Source organism: Micromys minutus (genome assembly GCF_963924665.1).
Source record: "Micromys minutus genome assembly, chromosome: 2".
In the NCBI taxonomy this organism is placed as follows: domain Eukaryota; kingdom Metazoa; phylum Chordata; class Mammalia; order Rodentia; family Muridae; genus Micromys; species Micromys minutus.
In genome coordinates this window covers 30423140-30437085 of record NC_137971.1, presented here as the reverse complement: position 1 = coordinate 30437085, position 13946 = coordinate 30423140, and the positions used below count along the sequence as shown (strand labels likewise).

The 13946-nt window shown below is 36.6% G+C and overlaps 1 protein-coding gene across 1 annotated transcript in view; it reads left to right on the top strand.

Moving 5' to 3' along the window:
• Window positions 1–13946, top strand: part of JAK2 (Janus kinase 2) — a 58240-nt gene that overhangs the window by 19978 nt on the left and 24316 nt on the right. The window contains exons 5-9 of the mRNA XM_080913572.1: window positions 2809–2926; window positions 3784–3929; window positions 10189–10510; window positions 11942–12061; window positions 13017–13174. Coding sequence (XP_080769698.1) covers window positions 2809–2926; window positions 3784–3929; window positions 10189–10510; window positions 11942–12061; window positions 13017–13174 — 864 coding nt within the window. The remainder of the gene's footprint in view (window positions 1–2808; window positions 2927–3783; window positions 3930–10188; window positions 10511–11941; window positions 12062–13016; window positions 13175–13946) is intronic.

The window sequence follows — 13946 nt, the reverse complement described above, 5'->3', positions numbered from 1 at the left end:
AAAATATTAATTTACAGAAAAATTAAAATCTAGATTTTTTTTTTCTGTGTAAGAGAATAGCAAAGAACTAATTTTGGTCTTACAAACAGCAGTAATTCTTCAAGCACTTACATGTGATTTAAGTTTCCTATGACTTGATGAAACATTAAGAATTCCCTGTAACATATAAAGAATCTGATGCTGTGACATATTGTTTACTCATAGCTATTCATGCTCTTACAGCTTGGAAAAAGCATCAGAGTTCAAATCAGACCTAGTTTTCTTCACAAGCTGCCTTCTAACCAGCTTGTACTTACCTCATTAAAAAGATAATTTGTGTAGTATTTACTGTTCATTATTTGATAGTCTTATTTATTTATTTTTATTTATTGAGACAGGAACTCGTGTATCCCAGACTTTCTCTGACCTCACTGACTAACCAGGACTGACCTTGAACTTCTGATCCTCCTGCCTCTAACTCCCAGTGGTTCTGAGATCACACCCAGTTTGTTTTGCTGGAAATCAAACCCAGGGTGTCACACGTGCTAGGCAGTGTGGTGACATTGATGAGTTCTTAATAAATTTTCATATTTCATTATTTTTCTTCTCCTTAGTCTGTATAAGATATGTAGATGCATGTGCTGAGTTTTCTGCTTTTAAAGTAAAACAATGTTAATAAAAGAGTTCAGGGTCTAAATAGTGAGCGTATGAAAAGCAGTGGAATGGGTGGAGGAATGGCTTGATGGTTTAAAAGCCCTGGCTGCTCTCTCTAGAGGACCCAGGTACCATTCCTAGTACCTACATGGCAGCTTACGAATATCTGTAGCTCAAGTTCAGGGGCATCTGATGCCCTCTTCTGGCCTGTACACAAAATAAGTACTCATATTTATTTTAGAAGAAAAACAAAAGTTATGGCCTTTTTACATATAAGTGGCCAGTTGTAACAAAATAATAAAGTTTTCATAAAATAATTTTATAGCTTTAACTACTTGGGAATAATCTAAATAAGAAAAATAAGAAACAATATGGGTGTCAGAGTTTGCTTTTTAGCATTATAAACATCATGGCCAAAAGCAAACTGAGGTAGGAAAGGGTTTAGTTCATCCTACAGTTTATAATCTATTCTGTAGGGAAGATGGGGAAGAAACTCAAAGGAGGAACTCCTAGAGTCAGGAATGGATGTTGAGACCATGGAGAAACTGGCTTACTCCCTCAAGCTTGCTCAGATACCTTTGTAATACAACCTTGATTCACCTACCCAAAGGTGGTACCATCCACAGTGGGCTATGCCCTTCCATATTGATCATTAATCAGAAATTATTTGAGTGCAGACCAGTCTTATGGAGGGAACTTTTAATTGACCTTCCCTTTCCCCTATTACTGTAGTTTGTGTCAGTTGACAAAAATCCGAACCAGCACAATGAGTAAATTAGAAGCATAGTTAAAAAATGAGAATATAACTATCCCAAGTATTCATGGTGCACTGAGCTTCTTTGTATATGAGATTCCATGTATGTTCAAGGCAAAGGACTTGAGTAAATATTTCTCCAGAGAAGTGTTTGGCATGCAAATAGCTAATAGGCATTTGAAAAGAAATCGAACATCATCAATCATGTGAGAAATGTAAATCAAATGTGCTATAGGTTAACAACCAATCCACAAACATGGCAAAAGTAGATAGACAAACAATAACAAATGTTGAAAATTATTTGTACTAATTAGAATGCTCATATACTGTCAGAGAGAATAGAAAATGGTACCGTCACTTTGGGAAAAGATTGGCCATTTCTCCCAAAGATAAATATAGTGTTGCTAATATGAATCCACAGAACACTCTTCTCAGAGTGTTATTCATGTTAGCATAGTAACAGAAACAACTCAAATGCTTCACAGTGCTGAGTGGATGAATAGGATGTGGCACATCATGCAGTCTAGTGTTCACTAGGAGAGAGGCATAAAGTATATGCCACAGTGTTGGTAAAACCAACAGACATGCTAAGTAAATGAAATCACATAAAAAGACAGCATACCAAAGCATTGTTTTATATAAAGTGAGTGGAATAGAGTTTTATAAAGGTGGTAGCTTGGTTAACAGGCTAACTTTCTTGGATTTGATTGCTAACAGCCATGGAGAAAGAATGAAAATGCAAAATTAAATTGTAGTGATATTGGTGCCTCACTGAGTACTACAGGTCACTCAGCACTTTAACGTGCAAGCTCTGTGTAGATGAGTTCCATCTCATCACAGTTAGTTTCAAAGATGAATGAACTTCACCTTTCTCTGGAAGATCCATTTTAATGTCCCTTTTCCTAAAAGAAGGAGAAACCGTGTGCAGTGTAAACTACATTTTTAGATGCAATTTAGTGTTACTGGACTTGAGTTTTTGCTGACTTTTATATCTACATCCCCCAGTTTCCTTTGACTGCTTCTCCTTCTTCATCCTGATAGATACTGCACCAAGGTGGGCTCTGTGCTTTGACTTTACAGTTACTTCCATTCCATTTGCTGCTGATCTTGTTTGATGCTATGCTGTTTGTTTATGAAGATAAAGTTTTGTTCTAGGTAGCCTAGGATAGTCTCAAACTCATGCTTCTCCTGCCTCAGCTTCCTGGGTGTTCCAGGGATGCTTTATCCTCTTGTATTTTCTGCTGACATTGTTATTATGTTATTAGACAGAAATCATTTTTTCCTCACAACCTGTATTCAACTCTGCTATTTGAGTTTTATAGCACGACATTAATAGGTTGTAGAGTGTTGATGGTGGCTGAGCTTCCTGTGGTTTGTGCTTGAACTCTGGAGGCTCATAGGATGTTCCACTTGTCTTCCAGGTTTTACTTTCCTCAGTGGTACTGCAGTGGCAGCAACAGAGCCTATAGATATGGAGTATCTCGTGGGGCTGAAGCTCCTCTTCTTGACGACTTTGTCATGTCTTACCTTTTTGCTCAGGTATAATTATATTATACTGTAATTGTATTCATCTTTTGCATGTATATTAAACCAGAAATTTCTTCCTATAGAGTATACACCTGAAGCAGGGTAAGTGAGCTTCATGTGGGAAGATTGCAATTCTAACTTAGGAACCTGGGATAAAGGGACAAAGAGATAGTCTTTTTGATAATTTTTACAGTGCCTTTATCATTTAAAAAAAATCACTTCAGGTCTTTAATTCTCTATGAAACCTTTTAATTTTGCTAGTTGTAAACAAGTTTAACGGTCTGTAGGTTCCTAAACTATCTGCTGACATTGTAATGGTCTGCTTTTGTGTTTAGCTTCCAAGGGGAAAAAAAAAACGCTAGTCTTTTTAATGGATTAAGACCACCTTCTATGTTCCTTTTTATTCCACACAAAGTCAATTACAGTGCCTTTAACATGAATGAAAATCAGCGTACATTTGATTAATTAATATTTATTTTAGTTTAGGCATTTTTTAATGTGTTTAAGATAAAGCTTTATGGCTGGGCAGTGGTGGTGCACACCTTTAAGTTTGAGGCCAATCTGGTCTACAGAAAAAGTTCTAGGACAGTCAGGGCTACACAGAGAAACCCTGTCTCAAAAAATAAACAAAACAAAACAAAAAAAAAAACAAAAAGAGAAAGTAAGATAGGCTGTGAACCCAATTTAGATCAGTTCTTGTTTGTACAGGAACCTTGGTTCATACTTTGTGGCAATATGATTTAAAAATAAAAGCAGATGTTGACTTACTACTTTTAAATGCATTGTTTTAGAAGTTAATCTATAGCATATAACATAATTAAATGAGACAATAAAACCTCACCCATCTCCTTATCATTTGTGTTTTTCAGTGGCGGCATGATTTTGTTCATGGGTGGATAAAAGTACCTGTAACTCACGAAACTCAGGAAGAATGTCTTGGGATGGCAGTGTTAGATATGATGAGAATAGCTAAGGAGAAGGACCAGACTCCGCTGGCCGTCTATAACTCTATCAGGTAATTTCCTCTTGTAAGGCGTTGGATAATTTATATAATTTACTTGTATTTCCTGTTTTTGCTCACATGCTTTGATTTTATAATAAAAATGGAGGGGTTGTGGAGATAACCCAGTGGGTGAAGTGCTTACTGCACAAATACAAAGACCTGAGTTCATCATACTCCTAGAACCCACATAAAAGCTGGGATGGCAGAGGACATCTGCAACTGTAGTTGGGTAGTTAAAGGCAGACAGATCTCAGTGTGTTGCTGACCACCATTCCAGTCAACACAGTGAGACAGAGGCACAGTAAAAGACTGTCTCATAAGATAAGGTAGAGGGGGCTAGAGAGATGGCTTCTTAGAGATGCTTGCTACACCAGCCTGCTCACCTAAGTTTGATCCCTAGAGCCCACATAAAAGTGGAAGGAGAAAACTGACCTAACAGAATTATCTCTGACCTCCAGGCAATGCTATGGCACTGGGCCCCCAAATATATCATGGACATACCCACGATAATATTAAATAAAACTTTGAAATAAGGTCTGGAGAGATGGCTCAGCTGTTGTGAGCACCGGCAGCTTTCCAAAAGCACCCACATAGTAGCTCACAGGCAACTGTAACCCCAGCCCAAGGGTATCTGATTCCCTATCCTGGTTTTTGCTGGCATATGCGTGCATTTGATGCACAGACATACATGCAAGCAAAACACTAGAGGACATAGACTAATAAAATATTTTTAAAATAAATTAGGTGGGAAGTGATAAAGACACCCATCTTGATTTCTGACCTCCTTGAGGTTGCATAGCAAGTACACCAGCACATACATGTGTACTACCCTGCAAATACCGCACACACTCAGAAATTAAATTAAAAATTATGAGGGCTAACTTTTTCTTAAGAAGAAATTGAGTTTGGGGGATATATAATATCACAGGTGTTCATTATTTGGTTTACTTGTTCTGAAAAGACTAGGTAAGTTCATGGAAGAAATGCTGGAAGGCATATTTCATGCCTAGTTCTTATATTGTGCACATGATCTAAAGTAATATTTTTCAAATCATGGTTCATAATTTACATGAATTAGATTTCTGTTGGCATATAACCCGGAAGATTTGAATTCCGAGTGTGAGGGACATACACAACAATAATGTATATACAAGTGATCTGGGCTGACCTGTATATTGAATTTTGAGAATCATAATGAACTCTTACAGACTAACTCCAAGGGCTGTAAACTGTCTACCCATATATATATATGTGTGTGTGTATATATATATATATATATATGGTGTATGTGTGTGTGTGTGTGTGTGTGTGTGTGTGTGTGTGTGTATGGGGGGAGCAGTTTCATACCACCCCCCCCCCAGTGAGTGGCTCAGTTGCTCCTTGCTGAGTGACCTCAGAGTATTTCCATATCTAGTTTGTAGGAGATAAACGTCTTTGTCTTCTTTCTTGCTCCATATTCTTGCTTTGTTTTGAGATGTCTTATTAGACATTGACACAGAAAGTAGGCTATAAAGTCTGATTTTAGGAACTCACTTAGAAATCTAAATGATGAAATCTAAAGGGAAACAACGAAATTCTGTTTCCACTCAGGACTTGGTTGCTATTAAAATGCAGACGGACAGGAAGGGGTGTGCCCAGGATACTTCAGTTACTGTGTAGACACAGAAGGCCTTACACTTGTGGTTCTTAAGGCATGTGTCACTATGACTACTTATATAAATGTTTTCTTGATTCTTTCATGGAATGAGGCTAAAAACCTGTCTACAAGCTTTTTTTAAAAATTACTTTTCTGTTTTTTATTTATGTTTATTAACTATACAAAGTAATGATTTCCTTTTATTTTTATACACGAATGTCCACCACACCACCACCTCACCATTTTATATAGTGGGAATTTTGCTTTCTTTAAAAAAAAAAAACAGAAATATAAGAATATGTTTTTGTTTTATCCTGGGTGAAGGATATGGGGTTGCTATAGATTGTCCACAGCAGCAGACTATGATTTGTCTCGTGCTCTGGCAGGGGTGTGGTTTTTGCCAGCTGCAGATAGTTTCTGCAACTGTGTGATGATTGGAATTCTGGGGACTTTTTAGGGGTGCATTAGAAGCAGTGTATTAGAGGCCCTACGAAGCGGGGTGAGTTGTTTATTGTGTATGGTTTATTAAATAGTCACATGCAAAGAAGAAAAAGGAATTAGATGTTCTGATGGTGAAGATCAAGCTTGTGCCAAGGAATTTGCCCCCAATCAGCAGGACATAGTGTAATGATAACATCGGCACCTTTCCAACCCTGACTGTCCCTGACAGGGGTCTCTTTCCTCTCTCCCCTCTAACTTTCCTTTATCTCTTCTCTGGCATTAGTTAGGGCACTGAAAGGTTGGAAGGGAGGGAGGGTATGGAGAGGGTGGAAAAAGAAGAATGTACAAAGGAGCACAGCACAGGAACAATTCTACTTGGTGGGTTTTCAGACTCTGGACTCCACATATGACACATGTGAGAGGATGGACTCCACATATGATACATGTGAGAGGATGGACTCCACATATGACACATGTGAGAGGAAACATTCTACTTATTTTTTGGTTTTTTTTTACTTTAAAAATTGATAATTATTAAACAGTAATAAGGTTTTTTTTGGATACTTTGAAATAGCTTATTTAAATGCAACCAACATATCACAATTTAAAACTATTTAAACTTTTAAAGTACATTCACAGAGTTTTATAAAGATGGTCACATAATCTTTAAGATATTTCATTCTCACTAACAGAAACCCCATGTGGATTTGAGTTTCTGCCTTGGTCTTCCTTTCCCCAGACTCTGGAAACCGTTAATCTATCTCTGTCTTTCTGGATTTGTTTATTTTGGTCTTTTTTATAAATGGATCCACATGGAACAGCATTTTCCTGAGTCTGACTTCTGTTTTCTCTAAGTTTTTAACTTTATTAATTGTTAATGTATGTGTATGAAAGTGTGGGTTTGTGCTTGTCCCGGTGCCTTGTGGAGGTCAGAGGACAACTTTCAGGAATCATTTCTCTTCCTCCATTGTGAGAGCTGGTGATGTAACTCAGGTGTGGGGCTTACAAGGCAAGTGCTTTAACCTACTGAGACCCCTTGCCAACCCTAGCATAGTTCTCAAGGTTCAAAAATATGAGAACCTATACCGGCCGTTCCATTCCTTTTTATTGACAACCGAATTTCATTTTATGGATATGCTACGCTTTGCTCATTGCTCATCATTTGATGGAAAGTTTGATTGTTCCCACTTTTTGACTCCTGCAGTTAATGCTTCTGTGATGCTTTGGGGATAGGAATTTTATTTAAATACTTATAGGTAGAATTTCTATTCATATAATTCAAGTTTCCCTTCTTGAGAAAACGTTCCAAAGCAGCTATATCATGTTATATTCCCATGAGCTATACAAGAAACTCCCAGCTTTTCTAACATTTGTTAGTGTTGGCCTTTTTGTTGGTTATGTTTTTGAGACACGGTTTTCTGCATAGCTGTGACGAACATGACTCAGTGTGTAAAGCAGGGTGGTCTAGAGTAAACAGAGTGACCCGGCCTTTGCCGCACCTGCGGTGGGATTAAAGCTGTGCATGTGTACTATGCCCTGCACATTAATTTTCTTTTCCCATCCTGGGAGCGGTAGTGGTGTCTGATTGTGGTTTTGGTTTCATTTCCCCAGACACTACTGGTGATCAGTATTCTTTGAAAAGCTCATTGACCAAATGCATATCTTCTTTGAAGAATGTTCATTTAATTCTTGGTCATTTTTAAAGTGAGTCATTTATATTCACCTTAAATTTATTTAAATAAATAAATGCATTTATATTTTATTTTTGTGTTTCAAAATTATTTTTATGTTCTAGATGCAAGATAAGTCTCCAGATAAAAGTTATTATATTAAAAAACCTTACATAAATGCTTTTTTTATAATTTGTGAATTATTATCTTTTGAATTATTTGTAGAACTAAGGTGACTAGATGTAAAATTAGAGATAAAATGAACAGAATGTGAGCTGGTGAGAAACTAGGTCGTTGTAGTGCTTACTGCAGAACATGTGACAGGTTGGGTTCCTATGAGAAGAATGAATGAGAGGAACTTCTGAGGCATATGAATTACGCGGGTAAACTGGCTCGCCTGTAAGAGTGTGGGTTTAGAGCATAGTGATGGGGCTAGAGAAAAGCAAGGGATTGGAGAGACCGTCTAGAGGAAAAGACAGTAGATACGAAGGGTCCACATGGGGTCTTGACACTTACATAGTATTTACTCACAAAGCATAACTACCCTTAATCCAAAGCAGAGATTGAAAAGGAATGGACAAGGAGCTCTAATAAAATCAAGGAAGTGAAGGGAAGAGACTTGCAAGGAGAGAAAGACAGTGGTTTGAATGCAGCTTACACAGGCAGGTAAGAAGAATGAAAGGTGTGTTTTAGTAATGAGGGAGGCTTTCCTGACTGTAGCAAGAGCCCTTCCCTTGGGTGATGATGCACCGGAGCCATGATGTGAGCTTAGAAATACAGGCAGGAGCATGGAAATAAACTCACCAAAGACAGGGTGCTCTGTAGCTGCCAGGGAATATGAATCAAGGCAAACTGAAGTTTAATGTGGGAAGGACATTAGTATTCAAACGTGGGAAGAAGAGAAATAATACAGAGTAAGGTTGAGTGTGTGTGTGTGTGTGTGTGTGTGTGTGTTATTGAAGGGAGAGGTGTAAATGGATGATACATGTTAAAGAAATAGCTTTTATCTGGTGGGTTTATACCTAATTCATTGCATTGGTGAGAAGGAAAAGAAAAGGAGTGTGAATGTGTATAGATTTGTTAGCAGAAATCTTAAAAGAATTCCCAGTTAGAGGACCTCTCACCCCAGCAGGCACACACAGTCTGCAGGAAGAGATAAAAGCATCTGTTGAGAAAGAATGTGAGGAAGAATATTGCTGAGGTTTGAAACAGAAAACAGTTTGGCTTAAAATAGCTGTGGAGCTTGGGTAAATTAATAGAACAGAGAAGTGCTGTAAAAGTGTGCTTGACAGAGCTGCTGGAAACTGGTAATTATCAACCTAGAACATAACCCAGTTATCAGCTTAGAACATTACCCAGTTGCTCTGTAAAATAGCTTTCTCTGGCAGTTGTGGCTACTTGACATCACAGCTCTGAGAGCTCCACAAGGGGCCTTGTGCAAAGTGAAAAAAGGTATAAGTTATCATACTCAGGTAATACTAGTCAGTTCAAAAACAATTCTAATTTTAAAAATCTTTGCTTATAGTTATGGTATATTAATAATATTATTTCAGCCAATTTCAGTACAGCATCCTGATGTCACAGAATGTAGATTGAGGATTCTGGCCATACTCACATTTGAAGCATGGAAGTTTCAAAATAATTAACTTTTGACTTTTAACTGTTTATTGCCTACATGTTTAATGGCATTTAATTATAAAATTGCATGACTGGAATTTTAATGACTTTTAGCAGTCAGCTAAGAATCCTTTAAATTAATGAGTACTAAAGGCTAAGACATGTCTAGAATTTCATTGGTGGAAAACAAATAGGTCCAGGATGGTGTAGGTGATATTATGAAGTGGCACCTACAATATTCTGAGAACAAAGGGTATAAACCCCTACCTCACCCCTAGAAATACCAGACAGCTGTCCTCAAGTGAGAATGAGCCAGTTAAGAGATGCATACTCAGAGTAAAGATTAGTGTGGAAATTCAGTGTAGATGTACTTTGGAAACAGTTGTCTTCTCGAGGCTATTGTATGTAGAAATGAAAATACAGAAGAATTGCAACATTCCCAAAGGGAATTGTTTTGATTAGAATGAAATTATTAGGACTTACTGAAGCTAAGCTCACACAACATTACAAACAATGAAGTGTGTTTATGTAGCAAACAACAGTGTCCATCATGGCTGTTTCCAGAATTCAGACAAAATTTGGAATATAGCATTATAGAAAATATTTGTACCACAGAGAAACAAATGCCTAAACTTAAAAATCATCTCAGGCATATAAGATAATTAGAGAAAACAGACTTTTAGAAACTTTATTATTATCTAGACTGAGATTTTTAGACACTCATTTTATGTCAGGAAGAAAATTAATGTCAAAGTGTGCTGTCACTCAGAGAATGCATATCAAATGAAAATTTAAGGCTTCCTGCATATATACCAGATGGTAGTTATGTTGAACATGCTTATTGTGGGAAAAGGCGGGAACTAATCTCCCAAATTTGTTTTGTTTTGTGTGCACTTGTTATTTCTAGCTACAAGACATTCTTACCAAAGTGCATTCGGGCAAAGATCCAAGACTATCACATTTTAACACGGAAGCGAATAAGGTATAGATTTCGCAGATTCATTCAGCAATTCAGTCAGTGTAAAGCCACTGCCAGAAACTTAAAACTTAAGTATCTTATAAACCTGGAAACCCTGCAGTCTGCCTTCTACACAGAACAATTTGAAGTAAAAGAATCTGCAAGAGGTTCTTCAGGTGAGGAGCTTTTTGCAACCATTATAATAACTGGAAACGGTGGAATTCAGTGGTCACCAGGGAAACATAAGGACAGTGAGACACTGACAGAACAGGTAATCCTAATGATACGTTCTTGCTCTTCTCCTTTACGTACAATACCTTTAAAGCAAAGTAAATGTGGCTGTTTGAGTAAATCCTTGCTTTCTCTGCTGATAGAAACTTAATTTGTGTAAAAAAGTTATAACTATAGTTTGTATCATAATGTTCTTAAATGTTTTGTTAATTTTTGAGACAAAATAATTAATTAGTAATGACTGTTTTACAGTTTCAGAGAAAGATTGAACTCTCTAAGTGATTTAAAGTTAACATTGTTTCTTTTATTCTTTAGGTTATTGAAATTAAAGTATAATCATAAGGCTAATTAAATAAAAACCTTTAACTGACTTTGATAATATAATTAGTTTTATTATATTTGCATTGTAACACTTAAACTTGTTCACATGTATCATTCATATGACTTAAGTGATTTAGTATTATTATGTTATTTTTACAATAGTTGATAATTCTTCACTTTTCTGAGATTGTTCTTTTTAATATTAATTGGGTTAATTAATTAATTAATTAATATTGGTTAATATTAATTTAATATTAATTGGGTTAAGTGCATTGTCATATTTTAATGCTCTCATTTTTTTAAAGATAGATTTATGTATGTATGTATGTATGTATGTGAGTACATTGTCACTGTCTTCAGACACACCAGAAGAGGGCATCAGATCTCATTACAGATGGTTGTGAGTCACCATGTTGTTGCTGGGAATTGAACTCAGGACCTCTGGAAGAGCAGTCAGTACTCTTAACCACTGACTGAGCCATCTCTCCAGCCCACTTTCATTTTTTTAGTTTTTATTTTTTCTTTTTTTAAAGACTTATTTATTTATTTTATGTATGTAAGTTCACTGTTACTCTCTTCAGACACACCAGAAGAGGACATCTGACCCCAATACAGATGGTTGTGAGTCATCATGTGGTTTCTGGGATTTGAACTCAGGACCTCTCTGGAGGAGCAGTCAGTGCTCTTTATGGGTTGTTTTTTTTTTTTTTTTTTTTTTGTTTTTTGTTTTTTTTTTAACAGTTTAATGTATTTTAATAGCAAACTTACAGACAGCACAGAAGACAGACAACATTAAAAACATGTACTTGCATGTAGGACAACTCAGAAAAGTATAGTGAATGGATGGTAAAAACACTACAAACACCATTTAGTTGCTGTCAATAAGAAATTTACTTATTTTAAAAAATATCCAAATGCAGCCAGTGCTCTTAACCCCTGAGCTATCTCTCTGGCCCCTAATGCTCTCATTTTTAAGTCAATACAAGATACATAAACTTAGTCTTCAGACTTAATATTTAGGAGAAGTAATCTCATTTAATGCCTATACATTACTATGAATGTCCCTTTAAAGAATTCTAAGTGACTGTCATCACCCTCTCAAGCTTTGTTTGAAATGTCACCGTAACTTCCTAAATGTTCTTGATTACAGGATTTACAGTTATATTGTGATTTTCCTGATATTATTGATGTCAGTATTAAGCAAGCAAACCAGGAATGCTCAAATGAAAGTAGAATTGTAACTGTCCATAAGCAAGATGGTAAAATTTTGGTAAGTTTGCATCATATATTAGTAGTGTTTATATTTTAGAATTTTTCAGAAGTGTAATAGAGATTTATTACCAAAGTTACTTAGGTATTTTATTGTAAGTATGCTCTGAAAAGTGCCGGCCCAGCAAACCTTTTATTGTATGCAGATTTGGGACCAGATGAGAGGCAGGCAGGTAGGAGGAAGAGTCCTCTGTTCTGCTCGAACAGTCCTTTCTCTTATCTTGAATCCACTGTGTTCAGAATCCCAATTGGTCTAGTTTTTCTGTGTGTATGAACTAGAGCATCTGTTGGCATCCTCCTGGAGAGTCACCAATTTAGAAACTAATTTGGAATTTTTGTTCTTGTTTTTGTTTTTTATGAGACAGGGTCTCACAGTGTGGCTTTGGTTGTTTTGGACCACATTATAAGAACCAGGCAGGTCTTGAACTCACAGAGATCTGCCTCCCAAGTGCTGGGATTAAAGGCATGTGTCATTGTGCCCAGTTTAGGAGATGTTTTTATATTTTTATAATTTGAATTTCCTTACCCAAGAACATACTTAATTTCCTGTGTATGTAGATAATATGCTGCATTGAACAATTAAAAAGACGACAGCATACTTTCATATTCTAACGCTTTAGTTTCTAGTACATGTATTTTAGCCTGAGCAATATATAAAAATAAGTGTTCATATTTATAATTAATCTCAACCTTTATGTAGATTAGATTGCTAGTTGAGTCTAGCAGGGTCATTGAAGTGTATGAATGTTTTGTGGCTAACTGGGAAGGTGTTTGGGAGGGTCTTACATATCAGATAGAAGGATCTGTTAGATGATGCTGGGTAATTGGAGATTATAAAAAATATTTGAACAGTTTACAGGAAATTAATCAGAATAGAGTATAGAGAATTCTCAGCATTAGAACTTAATTGATTTTTTTTTCTTAATTCCATGGTTTTCCTTTTCTTTTCTGATTAGGAAATAGAACTTAGCTCATTAAAAGAAGCCTTGTCATTTGTGTCATTAATTGACGGGTATTACAGACTAACTGCGGATGCGCATCATTACCTCTGTAAAGAGGTGGCTCCTCCAGCTGTGCTTGAAAACATACACAGCAGCTGCCATGGCCCAATTTCGTGAGTAATGCCGAATTTCAAAGTGCAGTTCTAGGGAGCTAGCCAATAGGTTACAATAAGGCCCGAGTTTGAATTCCAGGTCACAATCCCTCATGGAGGTTAGTCAGAGCAGGAGCTCAAACAAGAGCTGAAGCAGAAACCATAAAAAACCTGCTTCCTTTCTCAGTCTCCTGTTTGTGGGCAGCTCTCCAGGACTACATGCCTAAGGAAAGCGCCACACAGTCCGGCTGCACCCTCCCACTCCCACAGTCAAGAGAATTCCCCAGAAAAAACCACAGGCCATCCACTCTGAGCAGTCTTTCAGTTGAGACTCCCTGTCTCCAGGTGACTCTAGGTTCTTTCAGCTAGATAAAAAAATCTCCCCAGGACAGAGACCTCATGAGCAGCACCTCTGCAGGCACTCCTATTGTTATGTAAATTACATCTTCTCCCTTTCTTGTGCTGCATCTTTGAATCTTATGCACATACTAATTCATTTTGCACATAGCAAATTTTAGGACTAATATATTTTCCAGTCACTGCTGGTCTTCTGTTAGATTTGGTACTGTTGTAAATATAGAAAGATAAGTTTGTATTAGTACTCCTGTGATAGAAGAGACATGAGAAATTTTATGGGAGTATAACTTTAAAATTATTCAATTCGTAAAAAGAAAGCAGAACATTAAAATGAATGAGTTTTCCTTGTGGTTTTATTGTTTTATAGTGTCTTAATTTGAATTGGTTTGAACTCAGTACAAAATAACTTGATACACTTATTTCTCTTGAAAACAGA